This window comes from Brassica napus, chromosome C8 (genome assembly GCF_020379485.1).
Source record: "Brassica napus cultivar Da-Ae chromosome C8, Da-Ae, whole genome shotgun sequence".
In the NCBI taxonomy this organism is placed as follows: Eukaryota; Viridiplantae; Streptophyta; class Magnoliopsida; order Brassicales; family Brassicaceae; genus Brassica; species Brassica napus.
Window position 1 is genome coordinate 7014200 of NC_063451.1, and position 21920 is coordinate 7036119.

The 21920-nt window shown below is 43.9% G+C and overlaps 1 protein-coding gene and 1 non-coding gene across 2 annotated transcripts; one reads left to right on the forward strand and one right to left on the reverse strand.

Annotated features, from left to right (window-relative positions):
• Nucleotides 1-312: 312 nt before the first annotated feature.
• LOC125592171 lies at nt 313-419 on the reverse strand. The gene has a single exon (XR_007328018.1). It is a non-coding gene; the product is annotated as a small nucleolar RNA R71 (small nucleolar RNA).
• A 4210-nt stretch (nt 420-4629) lies between these two features.
• On the forward strand, nt 4630-5640 carry LOC125591814. Its single transcript, XM_048766677.1, has 2 exons — nt 4630-5076; nt 5149-5640. Exons 1-2 carry the CDS (start codon nt 4630-4632, stop codon nt 5638-5640), a joined length of 939 nt encoding a protein of 312 aa, XP_048622634.1.
• Nucleotides 5641-21920: the final 16280 nt, after the last annotated feature.

Below are 21920 nucleotides of genomic sequence, written 5' to 3' on the forward strand. Positions count from 1 at the left end.
ATCAACCCACCACCCTGCACCAGACAAGACTTTGAAATCAAGCCAGTCTTGATCAGTTTAGTACAGAGGAAGATATTCAATGGGTTGCCTGCGGAAATCCCAATGGATCACATTGAGAACTTTGAGAAAGTGTGCGGCTTCACTCGAGCAAACAGAGTACCACCAGACTACATCAAATGCACACTGTTCCCTTTCTCTCTTGATGGGAAGGCTGCTCGCTGGCTAGACTCTCTACCAACCGGATCACTCACTTCGTGGGAGCAGGTCCGATCTGCATTCCTTAGCCACTTCTACACGAAGTCAAAGACAGCAGCTCTGAGGCAGAAGATTGCCACCTTCAAACAGTTGGTGGACGAACCTTTTTGTGATGCATGGGAACGATTCAACGTCTACCGCAGAGAGTGCCCATATCACGGTTTCGAGGATGACTATCTCCATGGAGTGTTCTATGATGGAGTAGGATAGGAGTACCGAAACACTATCAGCCAGTAAGGGAGATTTCATGACCAATCAATGCAAGGGGCGTTTGAGCTGATTGAAAACATGGTGTCAAGCTCATCCGATAATAACAAGGAGAGCGATCGCACCAAAAGGTGAACAACATCGACAACAGCAAGATCTACGAGCTGACCGCCAAGGTTGATCAACTGATTAAGAGCAACCAGAACCAGGTTTTCATCATGGAGGAATCTCCTTAGGATAAGGCAACTGCGGACAATACTTTGGAAGCAGATCAGTCAGCGGATGATCAGGATGAGGTCAGTTACGTCAATGGACATGGATGGCAGTTCAAGAAAGATCATTCTTGTGCATTGTTGGCACTATAATTGATGTGCGGAAAGGAAAGATCGACCTCCATCTGGGAGACATCGTGATGCAGTTCGAAATGAATGCATTGCTAAAGAAACCAATGCTGGACGGACAAACCTTTGAGGTGGATGAAGGGATTGATCCGTTAGAACCCATGAAGAAATGATTGAGGAGATCCTTACAGATGATCCGTTCGAACTCGCACTGATAAGAGCAGAGGCTGAGCAGAACGTCGAGAACATTGATGCTGATGGGTACACCAAGATGTTCGACTCCGCAAGAAGTATGGTGTGGATGGTAGCATGTGTAAGTCTAGGGGAGGCAAACGATAACAACCATAACAATCCAACAGGAACAACCTCTCCAGTGAACTCGACTGATCCATCAAGACAGCTCGACGATCCTTGGAGCGAGCTGAAGGCTCCGAAGGTTGAGCTCAAATCCCTTCCCAAGGGACTCAGGTATGCATTCTTGGGCCCGAATTCCACATATCCTGTCATTGTAAACTGATAGACCATGGATTTTACCCGTTTTTAACCATGGTTTATGAGTATTTTAAGATATATTATTATTATATAGAGTCTATTTAGAGTAATTACAGGTTCAGGTACTATCTGGAAGAAAGTGATGTATTTGGAGCTATTTGGAGATCTTTTGATCTTCGCTGGAAGCAAGGGATGGTCGACGGTCACAACTCAGTATCGACCGACAGTTATCACCAAATATCGATCGATGTTGGACTCCTCACGTCGATCGATTATGAAGCCACCCAAGAGTTAATAACAAATTAGAAGATTCCAAGTTTCACAAAAGTCTTAATAATTACATCATTAGTCTCTGGCCGCCTGTTAGGCTATTTATTAGGGTTTTGTATAATTTTAGAGGCAGACTTGCCTAGAGACCTTTTTAGACCTAGTTTGGAGGAAACAAGAAGCTACCATTGAAAAAGGAGAGTTTAGAGCTGGAGAGAGAGATCAACACTGCAAAACAGAGAAGATCTTGAACTCCTTTGCTTTATTTCATTTGTTGCTTACTCTATTTATTCATTTTTATTAAGTATTATTCAGACCATCATAACTGTTGGGGTCAAAACCGGTCACGACGGAATCAATGCCTGAAAGTTCCCGGAAAACCAACTCTCGATCGATCCTTGAAAACTAGAAATTCCCGGAAAACAGTTAATCAAGTAAAAGACAGCTTTTCGCGGATGCGAACCGAGGAATGTCGAGAAGAGGATCGGTCTGGATGAGGTCTCGATAGTAAGCGAGGACCGTCTCAACCGAGGTAACCTCGCCCCTGGGCGAGGACGACCCGCACCGAGGTCACCTCGCCCATGGGCGAGGACGACCCGCACCGAGGTCACCTCGCCCATGGGCGAGGACGACCAGCACCGAGGTCACCTCGCCCATGGGCGAGGACGACCCGCCCCGAGGTCACCTCTCTCATGGGCGAGGATGACCCGCGCCGAGGTCACCTCGCCCATGGGCGAGGACGACCCGCGCTGAGGTCACCTCGCCCATGGGCGAGGACGACCCGCTCCGAGGTCACCTCGCCCATGGGCGAGAACGACCCGCTCCGAGGTCACCTCGCCCATGGGCGAGGACGACCCGCACCGAGGTCATCTCGCCCATGGGCGAGGACCGACCTCCTGTCCCGAAACCGTGCATCCTCGTCTAAGTTCCCGTAACACGATCCTCGGGCCCTTGGACGCAATACCCATGTCTCGTCTCGCTTAAGATTATCAAAGGAAGACTTCGGGAAAAGTTATAAAAACTTGGTCGTCGAAATGGATTCCTGCCTACCGTATAAAACGGCTATGGTTAGCTTGAACACCAGTTGCCTTAACTATACGGGGAATTAGAATCCTTTCGGAAAAACCAACGGCTGTTTCTTAGGAAAAATCGTAAAAACGTCTAAGTCCCAAAACGGCCCAAAAGGGGCTTGAACCGCGGCTAAATGGCCCACTTACGATTTTAGAACAGGATTGAGCCTAAGGCTGATATGACAGTCTATTTTTTATTCACAGGAAAAGATAAATGTCAAGTTTCCGAAGATAATCATGAAGGGTGACGAAAAATGGAAAAGCCCGTCTCGCGACGAATCCGGCCCAGGAAGAGGTGCAAACCGACCTAGAGAGAGTATATAAGGAGGGCTTAAGACGAGAAGCAAGAGAGAGTTTTCTCAAAGCAAACTTAATACTTAGAGCAATTTAGCCATTTTTCCGTTTTTACTACCGAGCTGCGACTCGACTAAGTTAGAACCTAGGTGGCTAGACTAGCGAACGTACCGACAGCTCTCGTGGCCCAGGATCTTACCTGTTGTTCACGCTCAAACGCGAATTTGGAAATAAGACCTCTTTGTTCTCTTTTCGCTATTTTACGATTTATTACTTTCGACTCTTTCATATTGATTGTGTTGTGCGTGGCCCAGCAGATACCGGGACCTTCAGGGAAGGCTAGGTTAGCTTGGCTTTCCTCCGATTAACAAATCTCGACGGTGTGAATTCCGGTTCCCACAGTTTGGCGCTAGAAGGAGGGGGGGGGGGGTACGGATCTATCTCTCACGCAACCGCGCACGCTCAGTCAGGTATGACGATCGACGCTGACAAAGACAAGCAAACACACTACGGGACTTCCGTTAATGCCAACGCTGAAAGAACTCCAGCTGGAAACGTATCCACGGTCACTACGAACGCCGTGATACTGGATCAGATGAAAGAAATGTTCGCCTCCGCTCAGAAAAAGTTGGACGAACAAAGAAAGCTCGTGGCCTCTCTCGCAAAACAGGTGGAAACCTTAACGGCGAAGGCCAAGAGTAAAAACCCGCGTGGGGCCACAAGAGCCCGCAGCGGCAGAAGACTCGATTTCGAGACTCCGAGCGATCGGGCCACACGGGCAGACAAGGATTCTTCAGGTCAGAACCCTGACGAAACAGTCCCGCCAGGCGCACATCCGACCGCGGAGAACCTTCCACCTCCCGCCGGGGGCAACGAGGGAGGCGATTTCGAGCGGATCGATCTGGACATAAGCGACCAGTCTGATCACTCAGACGGAGGTGCCGATGTCCATCCGAGAAGAACGCAAAGCCAGTCCGCTCGGCTGGACGCGTCGTTCGAAAAGCCCATGACCGAGGAAGAAGAAAACCTCTATTGGGTAGAGCAGGAAGAGATGGCCGAAAATCAGGCTCGGATCCACCGCAGCCAACGCCGACAGGCTCGCAAGGCTGCTAGAAATCCTGATGAGATCCATGATCTCCGCGAGTACATTGGAAAACCTGCGGCAGAAGTCAAGGCGGTAAAGTAGCAGATTCACCACGCGACAAGCGCTGCACCCGAGATCGACAGACTTCTCGTGGAAGCGCGAAAAACTCTGTTCACTGCCCAGATCACGGAAACTAACATCTCAGATCCCGGGAAGGCGCAAACTCAAGGAACGCGAACGAGACGCTGGCTACTGCCTCCTCTTCGTCGAAAACTTCAAAGGAGCCGCGCTCGAATGGTTTTCTCGTCTGAAACGAAACTCCATCGGAAGTTTCCGTCAGCTCGGCTCGGAGTTTCTCAAACAGTATTCCATGTTCATGGACAGGGAAACCTCAGACGTCGACCTTTGGAGTCTATCTCAAAGAGAAGACGAACCACTCCGCAAATTCATGAACCGGTTGAAGCTGGTAATGGCAAGAGTCACTGAAATCAGCGAAAAAGTGGCAGTCGACGCTTTGCGGAAAACTCTCTGGTATAGGTCGAAACTCCGGCAATGAATATCCCTTGAAAAACCGAGAACAATCCAGGACGCTCTTCACAAGGCAACGGACTTCGTCATGATGCAAGAAGAGATGAAAGTCCTCTCCCAGAAGTACAACCCGCATAAGACGTCCGCGAGAAGGAAAAACCCTCGTAACGACAGGTATGTCCACCACGAGGGAGAAGATCTCCAGGGCGAGCATAATTACGCTATCAACTCCGAACAGGGAAAGACTTCCGGAAATACCTGGACCAGGAACCAGTTCAAGGATAATTCCTACTGCGAGTTCCACCAGACCAGAGGTCATTCCACTATGAACTGCAAGGTTCTCGGCGCAAGGCTTGCTGCGAAGCTCCTCGCCGGCAAAATTTCGAAGGTCACATGCATAAAGGACCTCCTCCTGGATTCCGATCGCCCTCCCAAAACTGATAAAGAGTCCCCCAAAAACGACACCCGCGAAAATCAGTCGGGCGAGAAACGCAGAATGAGGCAGGATGACCGAGGAAACGACAGCAACCGTCGAAGGGTGAGCATGATCATCGGGGGATCACAATTCTATCGCGATTCGATCTCGTCGATCAAAGCTTATTGACGGAAGGCTGAGACGAGTTCAAGCTGGCTGGCTCGGTCCCCAACCGACGACGCCCCTAACGATACGGTCGTCTTCGAAGAGCGGGAAACCATCAGAATCGACAAACTTCACTGCGACCCATTGGTTATCGATCTGGTAATCCGAGACTTGGAAGTGGGAAGGATTCTTATCGACACGGGAAGCACAGTCAACGTCATCTTCCGAAATACCCTCCGGAGGATGAACATCAAACTCGGAGAAGTCGTCCCGGAACCAAAACCTCTCATCGGTTTGTCAGGTGCAACGTCAATGACCCTCGGATCAATCAAACTCCCAGTAATGGCTAAAGAGGTGACGGAAATCATTGACTTCGCGGTAGTCGATAACCCGGCCATCTGCAATGTCATCATGGGAACTCCTTGGATCAATGCCATGAAAGCGGTACCGTCGACTTACCACCTTGGCATCAAGTTCCCAACTCCAAACGGAACAACGGTAATCTGGGGATGCCAGAAATAGTCTAGGCTCTGCTTCTTGGCCGAGCATAAACTACGACAAACTCGGAACACCCCCGCGATCAACCCGAAGCGGGCTAAGATAGCTCAAAACGCTCCCGAGAGCTCCATAAAAAGTGATCCAGAATCACCCGACCAGGCAACGACTCAGACAGCGACATAGTCCCCGAGTCCATCCCCTTGCCAGCGGACAGCCAGACTCCTGAAACGGTCGTCGATCCAACTGAAGCCCCAAAGCTGAAGTAACTGGAACGATCCCATCCAGCGAGTAGGAACACCTGCAGCAACAAGCAGAACTACGAGATGGCTTGATCCTCGAAAGAGGTACGTAGGCAGCTTGTCATATTGACAAGTTCAGCTATCCCCCTCGTTAAAAAAAAGGGGGGGGGAGGTGGGTACGTATACTCGTATACTCCCACAAAGTCCGAAATATCCATGAATGTACTCGATATTTTTGAAAATTTTTCAATAAATTCTACCTTCTTCCGATCTTACGATTCACTTGCAATAAGTCGCAGTAATCTAAGGTTGACCTAAGAAACACCCAAGATAAGGGCATACCGTCCAAGCAGTCCTTGGACGAAAACTAATTCCTACATAACTCACACATACTCATGGTCAAGCAAGACCGGAAAAACGCATCTTCTATAAAAACGAAGATCGTAGCCATCTCACAGCAAAAGACATATCTTCGAGAAAGCGAGACGTCACAAATATTTCTCGAAAGATATTATCCAAATACACAAGTCCATCCGTGACTATAAAATACAAAATGCCCGTCGATTGGCCCCGACAGACAAGTCCGAAACGTTCTCTAAAAAAGAACTCGTAGTCAAACCTTTCATAAAAACTAAAGGTTCTCTTACATCCGACAAGGATACCATAGCGCGCTATACAAGAAAATCCGAAATTTTGGTCAGCACACCAGACGTTCTCTGTAGAGTGCCCGATTCTTCCCACACAAGTCATATAAGCCGGCGCCCAGTCGCAGACTTTAATCTGAAAGAATCAGGTAGAAATCGCCAACGTGCAAAACGAAAGCCGATTAGTCGTCGCATAGCCTTAGAGCCGAAAGTAAACCTAGGTCTTGCTCTAAACCCAGTCCTACTGGTCTATTAACATCTCAAGGCATGATATCAAAACTGATACGAGATCTTAAAACATGTCTCATCGTCCACATCTAAAACGCTCACAAAACTTCGTAAAACTCCTAAACATTTTCGAATACCCTCGAAAGAGCAAATGAACGGAACGACAAATTAAGAGTTAAGATACAAAGTGACTACTTGTGTCTTTCCCTCGACACTTGGCAGAAGTATTGTGGGAACCGAAATTCGCACTGTCGATTTACGTTTAAATTAGGAAACTAGGAAAACCCTAATTTCCCAGAGGTCCCGGATCTCTGCGAGAGCCAACGGCAAGTGACCAAATATATGCAGAAATCATGAAAAGATAACAAACGAGTTTAGAGAAAACAGTAGATCTTATTTCGAGTCTGCGTGAGAGCGTTGCGATCATTACAAGAAATCATAAAAGCTTTGGCCGCAAAGGCTGTCAGCGAGTTACCTAGTTCTAGCGGCCTAAAAGCTCAAACCTAGTTGACTCGCAGCTCGATAACAAAAGACGAAGAAAATACAGAAAAGGTTTTTGATTGATTTCGGACTGAACCTTATGAAAGGCTGCCTACGTACCCCTTTCGAGGATAAAGCCGAACGTTGTTCAAGAGTGAACCAAGAGATCGAACTGCTTGTGCACGTTCATCTGGTAATCGGGTGCCAGTCATGGAAACAGGGCATGTCGAGAATAATGCCTCATAGTTTCTAAGTGCCGAGAGTTCTGACTCTAAAAAGTCTTCCCTTGTGCCTCTCGCCTAGGACTCCTTATATACTCGTTCCTAGGTCGGTTTACGCTTTTTCCTCTTCTGCCCTTAAGCCGTCATAACTTAAAAATGGAGATATTCAGTTTTTCCCGATCTTTCTAATTATCTTCGAATACTTCATATTTATCCGCGGAAACTTGACATTTATATTTCCTTGCGAACCAAGCATAAACCGTCCTATGGTTTATGGGCTTTTGGTTAAGAAATCATAAGTGGGTTTCGAGTCACGTCCTAGGTCTCTTTGGGCCGTTGTTTGACTCGAAACGTTTATTACGGCTTCTTTCGATAAAAACGAACTTTCCGCGGTTTTTATCGTAAAGTTCAATTGATGACTTCAAATGACGAGAAACATGAAATAGGTTCGCTACAGTCTTCGGGAGATATCATTAAAAAATAGACAAGAATGCATGGATTCGTGTCGTATCGATTTTTAAGAAAGCACGGTCGCTACGTAGCGACCGAGTCGTGTGCGTGCTCGGTCGCTACGTAGCGAGTCGGGGTGAGCTCGGTCGCTACGTAGTGACCGAGCCGTGTACGTGCGACAGAGCACGCTACGTAGCGACAGAGCACGCTACGTAGCGACCGAGCACGCTACGTAGCGACCGAGCACGCTATGTAGCGACCGAGCACTCTACGTAGCGACCGAGCACGCTACGTAGCGACCGAGCATGCTACGTAGCGACCGAGCTTTGGTGAGAGCTCGGTCGCTACGTAGCGACCAGCTTTTGCGCTGGTTGCCACGCGGCAACCTTGTTCGCGTCTTTCTCCAATTTTTCGTGAATCTGTTTTCTCCGCAAGATTCTTCGTAAAAATAGTACTTTTTCTAAGATTTATTTTTCGTAAAAACGTTCATGCCGATTTTTACGGACTTTCAGACATTGATTCCGTCGTGACCTATTTTGACCCCAACAATTAGCCCCCAGCTCGTTAGAACCATGAGCTTCTAGCGTGAGGTTTTAGCGAGTGGCTTGGCAAGTTAGGTGAGTTAGACGGAAATAATGGTCGAAAAGGTCCGTGGTAAGTGATCTTCTCGCTCTTCTAAAAGTAGAACGCGATAAGATTGGGGCTGCGCCTTATGACGGCTGCCTACGTACCCTTGTTGAAGGGATCAAGCCTTTCGTAGTTCGTCTTGGAGTTAAGGTTTGTATGACTAGTTTTCCAGCGAGACCTTTACGGTCTGGTTTTTTTGTAGAGGTTATCAGGCGTGTTGCTGCCGATGGCATTTTATATGGGTGTAGAAGGAAGACTACGAGTTGTCATCTCGTAATCTAACTCTGTGTGAACTGCTATATCCGTGATCTGTTTCGAGAGTTTTCTGCAGTGTGTAAACTTGCGGGATTTATGAAGACGCTTGGCAAAGAGACAAATTTTGGGATCTCGTATCAAGGTTTTTGATACTATGCCTAGAGATGTTAGAGACCAGTGCGCTGGATTTAGGGCAAGACCTAGGTTTACTCCTGGTTTTAGAGGGTGCGATGACTAATTTGACTTACGTATCCCGTTTCAGTTTCATCCTGATTCCATACCGATTTAAAGTCCGCGATAGGTTCTCGGCTTATACGACTTGTATGGTTGGAAACAAGCATCTCTCCAAGGATAATTTTTAAGCCTCCTGGAAGTGCTGACAAAAAATTTTGGGTTTCTTTTATAGCGCTATTATCCTTGTGTCGGATGTACGAGAGTCATCTCTACGAGATGGCTAAGTCTGTTTAGGACGTTAAGAGTTTGTTGTGATCAGCAACAAACTTAATGGTTAAAATTACCGTTTCGAGTCTTCGCGAAGGATATGTTTTGAGAAGATGTTAGTGCGTATGACTGTCTGGTCTTCCAAGAAAGTGTTTTTATCGAGGAAGGAAATTTCATCGAAGAACGAATCTTCAGGCGTTTGCGACGTCTCGCGATGCTGAAGAATTGTTATTCTTTTGTATTCCGCGTTTCGTGCTTGAAATGTTCGCGGGCTTGAAGATGTTTCGCGATGTTGCAAGGGATTAGTCCTAGCCCTGCGTTTGGGAAACATTCTGGTTTGACTACGGATGTTCGCAGCCAGAATTGTTGTTCCTGTTTGGATTTGATTTGCGATCGAGGAGTTAGGACCAAGGGGTTGCGTAAATTTGTCCCCGGAAAGAGGCATCCTCCTATACCGTGTTTTGTGTGGTGTTGAACTTCCGAGATTTCTTTCGTGTCTATTTGAGGATGTTTCGTATAGCTATAGGAGCTCTGTTACGAGTTTTCCTTACATGCCGCATTTTACGAGTAAAACACAGCGGGCTTAAAGTGAATCGTAGTATATGAAACTTGGTCGATTTTTGACAAGTGGAACCTTTCCGTTAACTGTTTGGTTGTTAGGACTGAGTTTTGTTATGACGAATTTACCGTATGATTCCCAATTTTGGGTGGTACGATAATTGTTTGTGTAATCGTTACTTAGCGTTTCAAGACAAATTCCGGATTACCGTTTAGCCGTCAAGTTATTGGAGCGGTGGTTGCTCAATTGTTTTGGCTTTGCACGAAGGCTGTGCTCAGCTTTATAGCCAAGGACGTTATTGCCAAAGGATTAGACCATGACACTTTCGTGCTGTCAATAAGGTCAAGTCGGTTAGAATCGTCCTTAAAGGGGACGCTGTAACCTAGTTCGGCTTCGAAGGAAAGGCGTAATTGGGCGAGTGACGAATGGCGTTTATCGAGATTGATAAGCCGAGTATGCCCATGGTGGTAGAAAACGTTTTTCCACTTTAGGATTAATTTATACGATGAAAGTTTCGTATAATGTTTCCTTTATATGTATGGAAGTTGTTTCCTTTGTTTTCCGAGGGCCTAAGAAGCTCGATATAGAGCCCGTGCGGAGTCAGTTGCGGGGTGATTTCCTGCTCGGACGTGACCAAGCGGAATGAGAGCGGATGCCAGTGAGTCGCGGGGCTAAAGAATGAGACCTTTCAGATCGTGGTACGAGGAAGTAAAGTTTATATTGGTCGTCCAATGTCGGATCATACAGCTTGGTTTTTTTGCTATAAGGAAAGTACTTTTTTCGTAAAACCTGTTACGTTTACTTTTGAAAGTTACTTCGTATGACATGATCGGATTATACGAAGGATTTTTTGCGTAAGTAACGGGCGACCGGTTTTTACGAATTTATTAAATTGACGTGACATATGGAGATGTCAAAATAACGATGTTTCCGCAGATTTTTGAGAAACGTTTTCGCTTTTGTTTTTATTCTTCGGTGAAAGTTTCTCTGTGTCACTCATGGAGTTTTGCCAAAGGTTATTTCACCGAGATCTAGTCGCGAAACGTTTTTTGCAGGTTTCTTGAATGAATCAGTTAAACAGCGATAGACTTAGTCGACGAGCGGGGATGACGTGTTCTCTTTGTCGTATTTTCTGTTACTTTTGATGTTTTTCCGTGAGTCGGTTGGTTCAACGGAAAATGTGAGTGATGCTTTGATGCCTGAAGATTTCTCGTATAATGATTCTTATAGGAAACTCGTTTTATCAAATCGGAAAAGATCTTTATGACTTCAGTAAATCATCGACTTTCATTCTGAAGTTTGGCAGAGGTTTTCTAAACGAATGATTGCGATGATAGATGCTGTATAGTCTTTGAGAAATTTTCCAACATGGTTTGGATCAGTTCCTAGCGTTTAGACGAATCTCAGATTGTTTTTTGCTTTTAGGATGATCTTGACGAGACATCGCATTGTATGAATATTTTCCGCATATTTCTACGAGAGTTTGCTTTGTCGAAAGCGTTTTCTTGTCGAAAGCGTTTTCTTGATCTTGATGAGACATCGCATTGTTTGAATATGTTTTTGAATTATGGGAGTATACGAGTATAGTATACGCACCTACTCCGTCCCTTTTTTCTCTAGGAATAGAATGATCGACAGTCCGAGTCGGTTTAAAGACGACGTTTGGACTGTGATTTGGTTGTTTCCGGGTTGTAGACTTAGAATATGTCGGTTCCGAGAGAATTGCCAGAAATGAATCGGTTTTAAGACGACGTTCATGTCTCTAGTTTTTTTTGTCCTTGGGAAGCGAGCTTGATATGCGTGGCGATCGTTTCTCGATTTTCGGAGAGTTTAGATCGGTTTGCAAGATCTGGACGAACAGTTATGGGACAATATATCGAGACACGAAAAATCACCTAAGACTTTGTTCGCTGGACTATCCCCCTAGGTTTTATGTTCCCTAAAGTTCTATGACAGTCTCAAAGGCGTTTTTATTTCTTAGTAATTTCCTTCGAAAACTACAAGTCTGATTTCAAAAATTTTAAGTCGCAAATACCTTAGTTCTCTCGAAGATGCAGTTTTGTCTCTTCTCAGTTTTGCTTGCTCGTTTCCCCTTCCTCTTCTTGTGTATGTTCGCCTTTTTCTATATTGGTGTTTATCCTTTGAGACTTGACATTTATCTTCTGAACTTGACTGATACGAAGTCAATAAAAAGGTTCAACGTAATCGTATAGTTTAGGCGGCTAAGGTGTTAAGTTAACTGTTGCCGTATTATACGATTAATCTGAACCCACGCGAGAAAACTAGTCTTCGCGGTTTTTTTTTTATCGTAAAGTTTCAATGGTAACTCCAATCGAGACGAAACAAGAGACGTTTCGATCGAGATTTGAAGGAGAACACAAAGATGGAGGTAAGGGCGAGTCAGAGCAAGCGAAGGAGTTTAGACGAGTCTTACTTGTTTTCGCCGTAAAATCTCAATGGAAACTCCGATTGAGACGAAACGAAAAGCGTTTCGATCGGGATTCAAATGAGAACACAAAGGAGGAGATTTTTTAGGCCTTACAGGTCTCTATGTAGCGAGCTGGAGGCCTGACAGGTCGCTACGTAACGAGTGGAAGCAAGCCAAGAAGAGTCCTACTTGTTTTCGTCGTAAAATCTCAACGGAAACTCCGATTGAGACGAAACGAAAAGCGTTACGATGAGGATTCAAAACAGAACGCAAAGGAGGACCATTTTTAGGCTTGACAAGTCGCTACGTAGCGAGTGGAGAGTTGGCTTGAGCTTGGTCGCTACGTAACAACCCAGCCGTGTGCTTGCTCGGTCGCTACGTAGCGACCGAGCTGTGTAATCGATTTGTTGCGCTTCCTTTTTCCGCGATTAACCTAGGGGTTTTCTGCAGTTTTAGGGAGAACAAGTTTTACCCTTCCGAAATGTTTTCGGAAAACGTGTTTTGGTAAAATCCTTACGCATTGAGATTTCTTTTGTTCGGTAATGAGCCAAACTTACGGGGTTTGATAAGATTTATCGTTTCCCTTTATATTTAAAAAGAGAAATCGCGAGATCGTTTCATTGCACATCCTGTCGCGAAAAGTCGCAGCAAGGTTTTTGATTTTATGAAGAACTGTGGCGTTTGCATAGGCGTTGGCCATAGGCGGAGTGGCGGCTGGAGTTTTCTTACCAGCGTTGTTGCGAACTGCGATTTTCTCTTTTGTATTTCCAGACATTGTTTTGATCAAGCGTTTTGCGGCTATGAGTTAGAGTAATCCGTACCCCCCCCCTCCTTCTAGCGCCAATCTGTGGGAACCGAAATTCGCACTGTCGATTTACGTTTAAATTAGGAGACTAGGAAAACCCTAATTTCCCAGAGGTCCCGGATCTCTGCGAGAGCCAACGGCAAGTGACCAAATATATGCGGAAATCATGAAAAGATAACAAACGAGTTTAGAGAAAACAGTAGATCTTATTTCGAGTCTGCATGAGAGCGTTACGATCATTTCAAGATATCATAAAAGCTTTGGCCACAAAGGCTGTCAGCGAGTTACCTAGTTCTAGTGGCCTAAAAGCTCAAAACTAGTTGACTCGCAGCTCGATAACAAAAGACGAAGAAAATACAGAAAAGGTTTTTGATTGATTTCGGACCGAACCTTATGAAAGGCTGCCTACGTACCCCTTTCGAGGATCAAGCCGAACGTAGTTCAAGAGTGAACCAAGAGATCGAACTGCTTGTGCACGTTCGTCTGGTAATCGGGTGCCAGTCATGGAAATAGGGCATGTCGAGAATAATGCCTCAGAGTTTCTAAGTGCCGAGAGTTCTGACTCTAAAAAGTCCTCCCTCGTGCCTCTCGCCTAGGACTCCTTATATACTCGCTCCTAGGTCGGTTTACGCTTTTTCCTCTCCTGCCCTTAAGCCGTCATAACTTAAAAATGGAGATATTCCATTTTTCCCGATTTTTCTAATTATCTTCGAATACTTCATAAACTTGACATTTATCTTTCCTTGCGAACCAAGCATAAACCGTCCTACGGTTTATGGGCTTTTGGTTAAGAAATCGTAAGTGGGTTTCGAGTCACGTCCTAGGTCTCTTTGGGCCGTTGTTTGACTCGAAACGTTTATTACGGCTTCTTTCGATAAAAGAGTAGACGAGAATGCATGGATTTGTGTCGTATCGATTTTTAAGAAAGCACGGTCGCTACGTAGCGACCGAGTCGTGTGCGTGCTCGGTCGCTACGTAGCGACCGAGCCGTGTACGTGCTCGGTCGCTACGTAGCAACTGAGCTTCGGTGAGAGCTCGTAGCGACCGAGTCGTGTGCGTGCTCGGTCGCTACATAGCGACCGAGCCGTGTACGTGCTCAGTCGCTACGTAGCAACCGAGCTTCGGTGAGAGCTCGGTCGCTACGTAGCGACCGAGCTTTGGGGTGAGCTCGGTCGCTACGTAGCGACCGAGCCGTGTACGTGCTCGGTCACTACGTAGCGACCGAGCTTCGGTGAGAGCTCGGTCGCTACGTAGCGACCGAGCCGTGTACGTGCTCGATAGCTACGTAGCGACCGAGCACGCTACGTAGCGACCGAGCATGCTAGGTAGCGACCGAGCAAGCTAGGTAGCGACCGAGCACGCTAGGTAGCGACCGAGCACGCTAGGTAGCGACCGAGCACGCTAGGTAGCGACAGAGCACGCTACGTAGCGACCGAGCACGCTACGTAGCGACCGAGCACGCTACGTAGCGACCGAGCACGCTACGTTGCGACCGAGCACGATACGTAGCGACCGAGCACGCTACGTAGCGACCGAGCTTTGGTGAGAGCTCGGTTGCTACGTAGCGACCAGGTTTTGCGCTGGTTGCTACGCGGCAACCTTGTTCGCGTCTTTCTACGATTTTTTGTGAATATGTTTTCTCCGCAAGATTCTTCGTAAAAATAGATCTTTTTCTAAGATTTATTTTTCGTAAAAACGTTCATGCCGATTTTTACGGACTTTCAAACATTGATTCCGTCATGACCGATTTTGACCCCAACAAGTATAAACTAAAACCCATAGAATGCTAAAAGAACATTCATTATATATAAAAAGGCCGCAGATCGGTTGGGATTCGAAGCCACCAACGGCCAGTCCCGCATACATAGTCAAATGACCTTGCAAGGCCATAGCACACTCAAATAACAAACGGCCACACTCGGCCTAAAACACCACACGAAAATCTTGAGATAAAGGCAAAGGGAAAACAATCCCGACGACCTTCAGAGATCAAGGTCAAGATACCCAGACATCGAGACTCCAAATGAGTCCGCAGGCTGATCTACTTCTCCTCCCTCGTCTGCAGCATCGGCTCCCGCTTCCGTCGTGTCCTCCAAAACCTCGATGGGTTCCGAAAGCTCTCGGATCCTCCCCTCGATTGGAGGAACCATCGACTCGGCCTGGGCGCACCCATCCATGAGGCCCGACATCTCAGCAACCTCGGAGAGAAAAGAGAAATCAGCGTTCTGCGACTTCGAAAGGGTACCAACCGAACCACGACATTCGCGGAAGTCACCCACATAGTCTTGAGCGTCCTTGAAACTCCTAAACTCAGCATCAAACAATGTAGCTCTCCTCGCTAACTCAGTAGAAAATGTCCTCCCTTTCCTCTCCGCATGAATGAGAGCTCGGGAATGGGACTCAGCCTGTCTGCGCCCTCTTTCCGCAACCTCGTTCTGAAAACGGATGTTGCACACCTGCTTGAAGTTTCTTCATGGAAAGGAAATGTGAGTTGCACACCTGCTTGAAGTTTCTTCTTGGAAAGGAAATGACATTACTTCATGGGAAGGAAAGTGTGATTCAGCTCACCACATGTCTCATACTGATCTCAAACTTTTGTCCTTTCTTGCTGACTCTTCTCCTGCTGTTTCCACTGTCATTTATTACCTTGTCCTCTTCCTCGTCGAGCTCATTCATCTCAGAAACAAGAAAGAAAAATTCATAGAGAAAGAGAGAAAGAAAGAGAGAGAAATCTGTGAGGAAAATCAATGAAACAAATCAGAAAAAAAATCAGATAAGAGAAGTGAGCTTGCACGACCCTTTCTCACCCTCTCATGACTTTAATCAGTGTGTTCTGGTGTGGTTAAGAGTGAAGGTTTGGCGTCCCAGAGTTTAGAATCACCCAAGTTCTTCAACCGTTGATTTTATCAGTTGATTTTATCGCTAATATCGAGATCAGTTTTGCTTGAGCTTCAGTTCTTTTTAGGTAACCAAAAGGAGTTGTTCTGTTTCTGATCTTGAACCTATCATGGATATCTTGTTCTGATCAGGTTAGACGTGTGTTCAGCTTGAAGCTTATAGCAACAGAGTTCATTAAACCTTGAGAAAACCGGTGAGCTTTATCTTCTAGTTCAGAACAGTTTTGTTTGGAATCAGTGGACTGATTTGTTAAGCTTCTTGTCCTGGATCAGTTATCTACACCTTTGTAAGGTTCAGTTTCATTTATTTTTGGATTAAATCAGTCTCATAGAATCATTAGCTAAAATGATATGACCTGATTGGATTTAATCCAAACTGAATTAAATTTGGCATCAACCGAACTGTTAGGAGCTGATCATAATTGAACCCAACTGAGCTTAGCTGAGTCTAACCATACTGATTTCTTCTTGAACTGGACAGATGAACCTTATATCCAACCGTTATGCTTTTGGTTCAGTTGGTCGAAGAGATTGGAATTACCAGCCGAACCATGCCTTGTCCTCATTCTGTTTTGGGAGTTATCAGCAAGTGATGAATATTTAGCTTGAGTTCGAGTCTAGTCTTGCTCGAGTCTAGTCTTGCTTAGCCAATCTCGTAGAATCAAAGGTGAGTCTAGATAGATGATTAAAGAGTTATGAATTAGTGTTGCATGATTGAAAATGTAGACGATTGATAGGCTTTGTCTCTTGATCAAATATTGAATTGGTGAGGTGTTTACTTAGTGTAAACACTTAATAAATATTTATGAATGTTCGTAGAAGTTTATTCCGAACCTTAGTACTTGTTCTCAAGTACTGATATATTATATTATTAAATATATGAGTATAAATCATATGAAGCCTTATTTTATACTCACTCTCCCGAAAATTCCCGCATTACCGTGAATTGTTCCTGCGATACGGAACAAGGTCACGAAGACACGATGATGGGGTTGCACCCTGGAGGCCGTGTAACTGCATGCAGAGTTAGATGTTCGATCTTGGAATATCTACTGGATACGGTGGTTATATTTATTTCCCTGCTAGGCTAGGTTAGCCTTGGTGGTTTTCCGCGTTTAGTCTATATATATATATTATAAGTATGTGTGAATGGCGGGTGTCGTGGAGGTGATGTTTAAGATAAGATTCACATCGATGGAATGATAAAGCTTATATATGTATTTTTATTAGTTATGGAATACAATTCCACTGCATACAAATGGAGTTGATTGCTTGAGATATTATTAATATACGTTGGGCTGCGGGACTAGGCTCACTGAATAAACTAGTTACTCATGACTTATTTGTGATGCAGGTAACTAATAAGTGGGTGACCTTACTCTAGGACGGGAAGGAACAACATTAGCCAGCGGTAGTTTTATTATCCTTGCAAAATCGTTTTGATATTTCTTATGTATAAGATTTGTTGACCGAAAACCTCGAGGTTAATTTATAACAAATTTTGTAAGATGCTTTTGATTGATATATAAAGAATGTTTCTTTTTAAAGTACATGTTCCATATGATATTAGTCATTTTCCGGACAAACTAACTATCGGGTATTGCTTTGTCGGGTTGAAAAGCCTAGTGTGATATCCGATAGGAGCGTTGGTGTTCTTTGGTTGTTGGTCTAAGGCGATCGGAAGTATTCTGAGAACCTCAGATCGATCATCGAGGAACATCGACCGTGTCATTTCCGGTCATCTACGATCGGGGGTGTCACAAAGGTGGTATCAGAGCATGGTTATACGATGCTAGAATGGGACTTGTTTCAAATGTTTTTCGAGTCAAAATGAGTCGCAAGGATAACTAGGATATGTTGGCTGGTTCTTTTATTTTAGGATAGATAGTCATGGGTAGTTACCTAACCGTGATCTTTCATAGCAGAAGCACCGAGACAAGCTTTAATGGGAGGGCCAAGCTTGCCGATGTTAGTATCATCATGCTCGAGTTTGTTACCCTCATGGTCGGGTTCACTACCGTTCTGTTAGGATTCAGAAACCTCATGACTTCCTACCGTTATTTTGAATTCTAGTGGGGGATGCCAATTTTTTAGAGAGATAAATGGGACAAAGTTGATACATCGAATACATCTCCGGACTCGTGTGTTATCGATGTCAAGGTGGGTGTTGTTTGTGATCTGATTCAGTACGATTCAACTGCACATGATCACTCAGATGCACTTAGTCTTCCGGCTCCTCAAGTCTAACTAGCTCATGCTAAGACGTACAAGCACCAGAGCCATACAAGCATGATTTCTTCAGCATTTGTTTCAAGCTTAGCGTTGGCGGAAGATATGGTTTGATTGTATTACAAGATGATGGAAGCACCAGAAGCATTCTGTTTGTAACGAAATATCATGAAGCTTACGATGCAAAGAAGAAGAAGTTGGGACCACAAAATACTGAAGAAGGACTAAACCGTTTGAGGTATACTTTGGCTTGAGGCAGATTTGGGGTCCAACACTCAGAGCATAATATTGACGTGGCTGTTGTTCAGAGAATTACAAGAAGGGTTTTGCAGCTATCTATTTGAAGATGAATGCGATGAGTTGTTGGTCGAGAGTCAATAATTACATCAGAGAGTTGAGATCGAGTTGGAGAGATTTCAAGAGTTCAAGAAGTAGTATTTTCTACACAAGGTATGGGACCGATTGAAGATTTAGTTTACGGAGTTGGTACAATGAGATGTTTTGCCAGGTGGTTCAGGTCGAGTTAATCATCTACAACAATTTCAGCATCGAGATACGTGGTCGAGTGAATTGGATTCATCGATTATGGTTTGGAGAATAAGCCAAAGAACGTACGAAAAATCTTTGGGAACCTAGCCAAGAATTTTGGAGTAGATAAAAGACCATGGAGTTTCAAAGCTTAGAGGAGATGTTAGAGTATGACGTGAATGTTAAAGAAGCTATTATTGCTGAAGAAGTTAACCAAGTCATGCAGACGTTTATTTTCCAACCGGTGCAGATCAAAGGTCAGTTTCAAGCAGTGAGTTAAGTAAGTCGTTGGGGATGATTTTGGTTGTACATTTCATCAGATCAAGATTGAGGACCTTGAGCTGTTATGGTTGTGACTAGCAAGGACAGAATGGTCGTGATTTTCAAAGTGTGGGAAATCTTGGAACGTTTACATCATTCGCGCTTTGGTGGTTCTTGTGAAGAGTTAGGATTTTAGGTTACCCTTCCTCATGAAGTTACCTGATCTATGTTACCTATTGATACCACTCAAATTACCCTAAGGAGTGATTTATACTCTCTCAAATAAGAGGTCGAGTTGTAGTACTTAGGGATCGAATTCACATGGAGCTAAGGAACCTAGGGATTCTAATATGATTTGTGAAGCAAAGATGTTTTAAGAGTTTTAAAAGTAAATTGCAGTTTTATATTGAACAAGTGTTTTTTCAATAGCAGGTTTTTTGGGTTTTGGTGCTTAAAAAGGAAATAGCTAGACTTAGGGTTTCTATTCAGGAAAGTTGGAATTATAATCCTATAGATGCCTAACGAGTTGCATGCATGATAATGTAAAGCTGGCTCTTCCGGGCATTGACTTGTTGTCTATTAACTAGATCTATGATCTCAACTCTCGTTATATTAATCTATAGAAAGTGTCAATCGATATTCCAATGGGTGTATCGATCGATACACCTTGTGCACCGTCGATCGATTATTCAAGTGTGATATCAATCGACGCGCTCTTGTCAAGCTTTATGCGCAGTTTGAATGAATGCTTACTAAGCACACTATATCAGCTCTCGCCTTGCTCATAGCAAGAAACATAGCTCTATTAGAATGTTTTCAGAATGAGAATTAAGCTATGCCTTTTATCAATCAATCCAATGGCAGGTTCTAGGTAGCTAATCTAGAAATATGCATTAATGAACAATCCTAAAGATGTTTATCACAACTCAGCAATCTATAGTTGGGGCTAATCCCTCCTGACCTATTTAAACCCTAAAATCTAACAAGAGAACTACTCAAACATGGCTAAGCAATTCATAGCAGCAGTTAAGTATAAAAACTTCATAGAATAATAAAATAGATATCACATGGAGTTCCAATCACAAATTATAAATTTGGATCTTCTCTCCTATCTATCAATAAAACAATGAAACACAAAGAAAGCACACTCTGCCTCTAATATGGCGGCAAAACTTATATAATTAGGGTAAAAACTCGTCAGGGGCAATCTTGTAAAATAGTGAAATCTTGGGCTTCAAGTCGGCTGTGACCAAACAGGCATCCTGCGCGCTTTGCTGTCGATCGACACCATGTCTTGTGTATCGATCGATTATAGCTCTCCAATATCGACCGATAGTCGATCTCGATGGTCATCTCGGGTGCTTGCTCCAAATATCTCCAAAATACTCCAAAATCATCACTTATCTCTAAAACATTCCTGATCGTATAAATATAATAAATAGACTCTATAATAATATAATTATTAGTAAAAGCACCTATAAGCTATGTATGAAAATGGATCAAATTCATAGTCTATCAACTCCCCCAGACTTACCCTTTTGCTTGTCCTCAAGCAAAACAAACAGACATTCTCTCTGAAAGAGGTTTTAAAAACAGCAGGGACTCACATGATTTAAAACTTAGAATCATCACCTCTACAATATTTTAATCCACATCTAAGAAGTCCTAATCACAAAAGTACATCATATTGTATCCTAGCTTAGCAACCAAATTCATCTAGCCAACAACTTAGCATAATCTTGTCTTTCATTTCCCTCTACCAACCTCATTTCTTAGCATAAAATAATAGAGAAAGATTTACCTTGGGAATATCGATCACAGGATTCTAGGATTTTCAAACAAGTATCTGGACCTGCAGGTAAACATTAGTTCCTATCCTCTCCCTCTACTAATTTTCTCTCTTGGTCAAAGTCTGCTTATATGCAAGATCATTAACCAAGATTGGACAGGCTTCCATGAATCAAGCCTTAATGGTGGTTGCCACCAAGTCCTGTTCACTCTTTTTGACATATATCCTCGGATTATTTGTGAAGCAAGCCTTAACGGTTATAGCCACCAAGTCATGTTCTAATCCTTTACCTATGAAATTCTTATGAAGCAAGCCTTAATGGTTGTAGCCACCAAATCTTGTTCGAATTCCTTCCTAATAGATCTCTAATATAATATAATAATAATAATAATAATATATATATATATATATTTTTTTTTTTAAAAGTATAGAATCTATATTCAAAAATAGAGAGAGAAAGAGTGATAAATCTATATACACAAGGTTTTACCTTCCAGACTTGATTGAAGAATCCGATCCCATGTATACCAAGCCTCAAGACAAGCAGTTGTGTCAAGTTTAGTGTTGGAGGTCAGCTTTGGTTCCTTCAAAACAATCTTAGCAAGAGTGGATAGTTGACAGGTTGATCCACTTTAGTACCTTTAGTACTATCTTCAATCAGTAAGTCTAGAATGGTGCTAAAGAGTGGTTAGATATCTAGCAAAATCTATAAGTTCATAATCCCGTTCTTGACTCACTAATAATTTAATTTGAAAACATTTTTAAGAAGACTAATAAGTAAATAAATATCAGTAAACCTCCCCCCAAACTTAAACTACATTGTCCCTAGTGTAAATTCAGTCGGAGTTATGGTTAAAAATAAAACATAAGGACTCAATGTAACAAGTAGGAACGATATACCAGACCGGAATAGATGTCGACCGATGTAAGGATGTTGATGTCGGTCGATGCATGTAAGGCAATCTCGATCGATGTCGACTTGTTCGCGTCGGTCGATACAGATGGCAATCGTCTACTCGGATCTTCTTTTTTGTTTTTTTTATATGACCTGCAATAATTAAAAACCAACATAAAAAGTAAATTAATAAAAACTTAATAAATATTACCTAATAGTGGGTTGCCTCCCACTCAGCGCTTTGTTATAGTCATTTAGCTTGACTTTGGAAATGTTTTGGCTAGTAGTGTTGAGAACTGCGATTTGTTGGAAAACAAGTATCCATCTT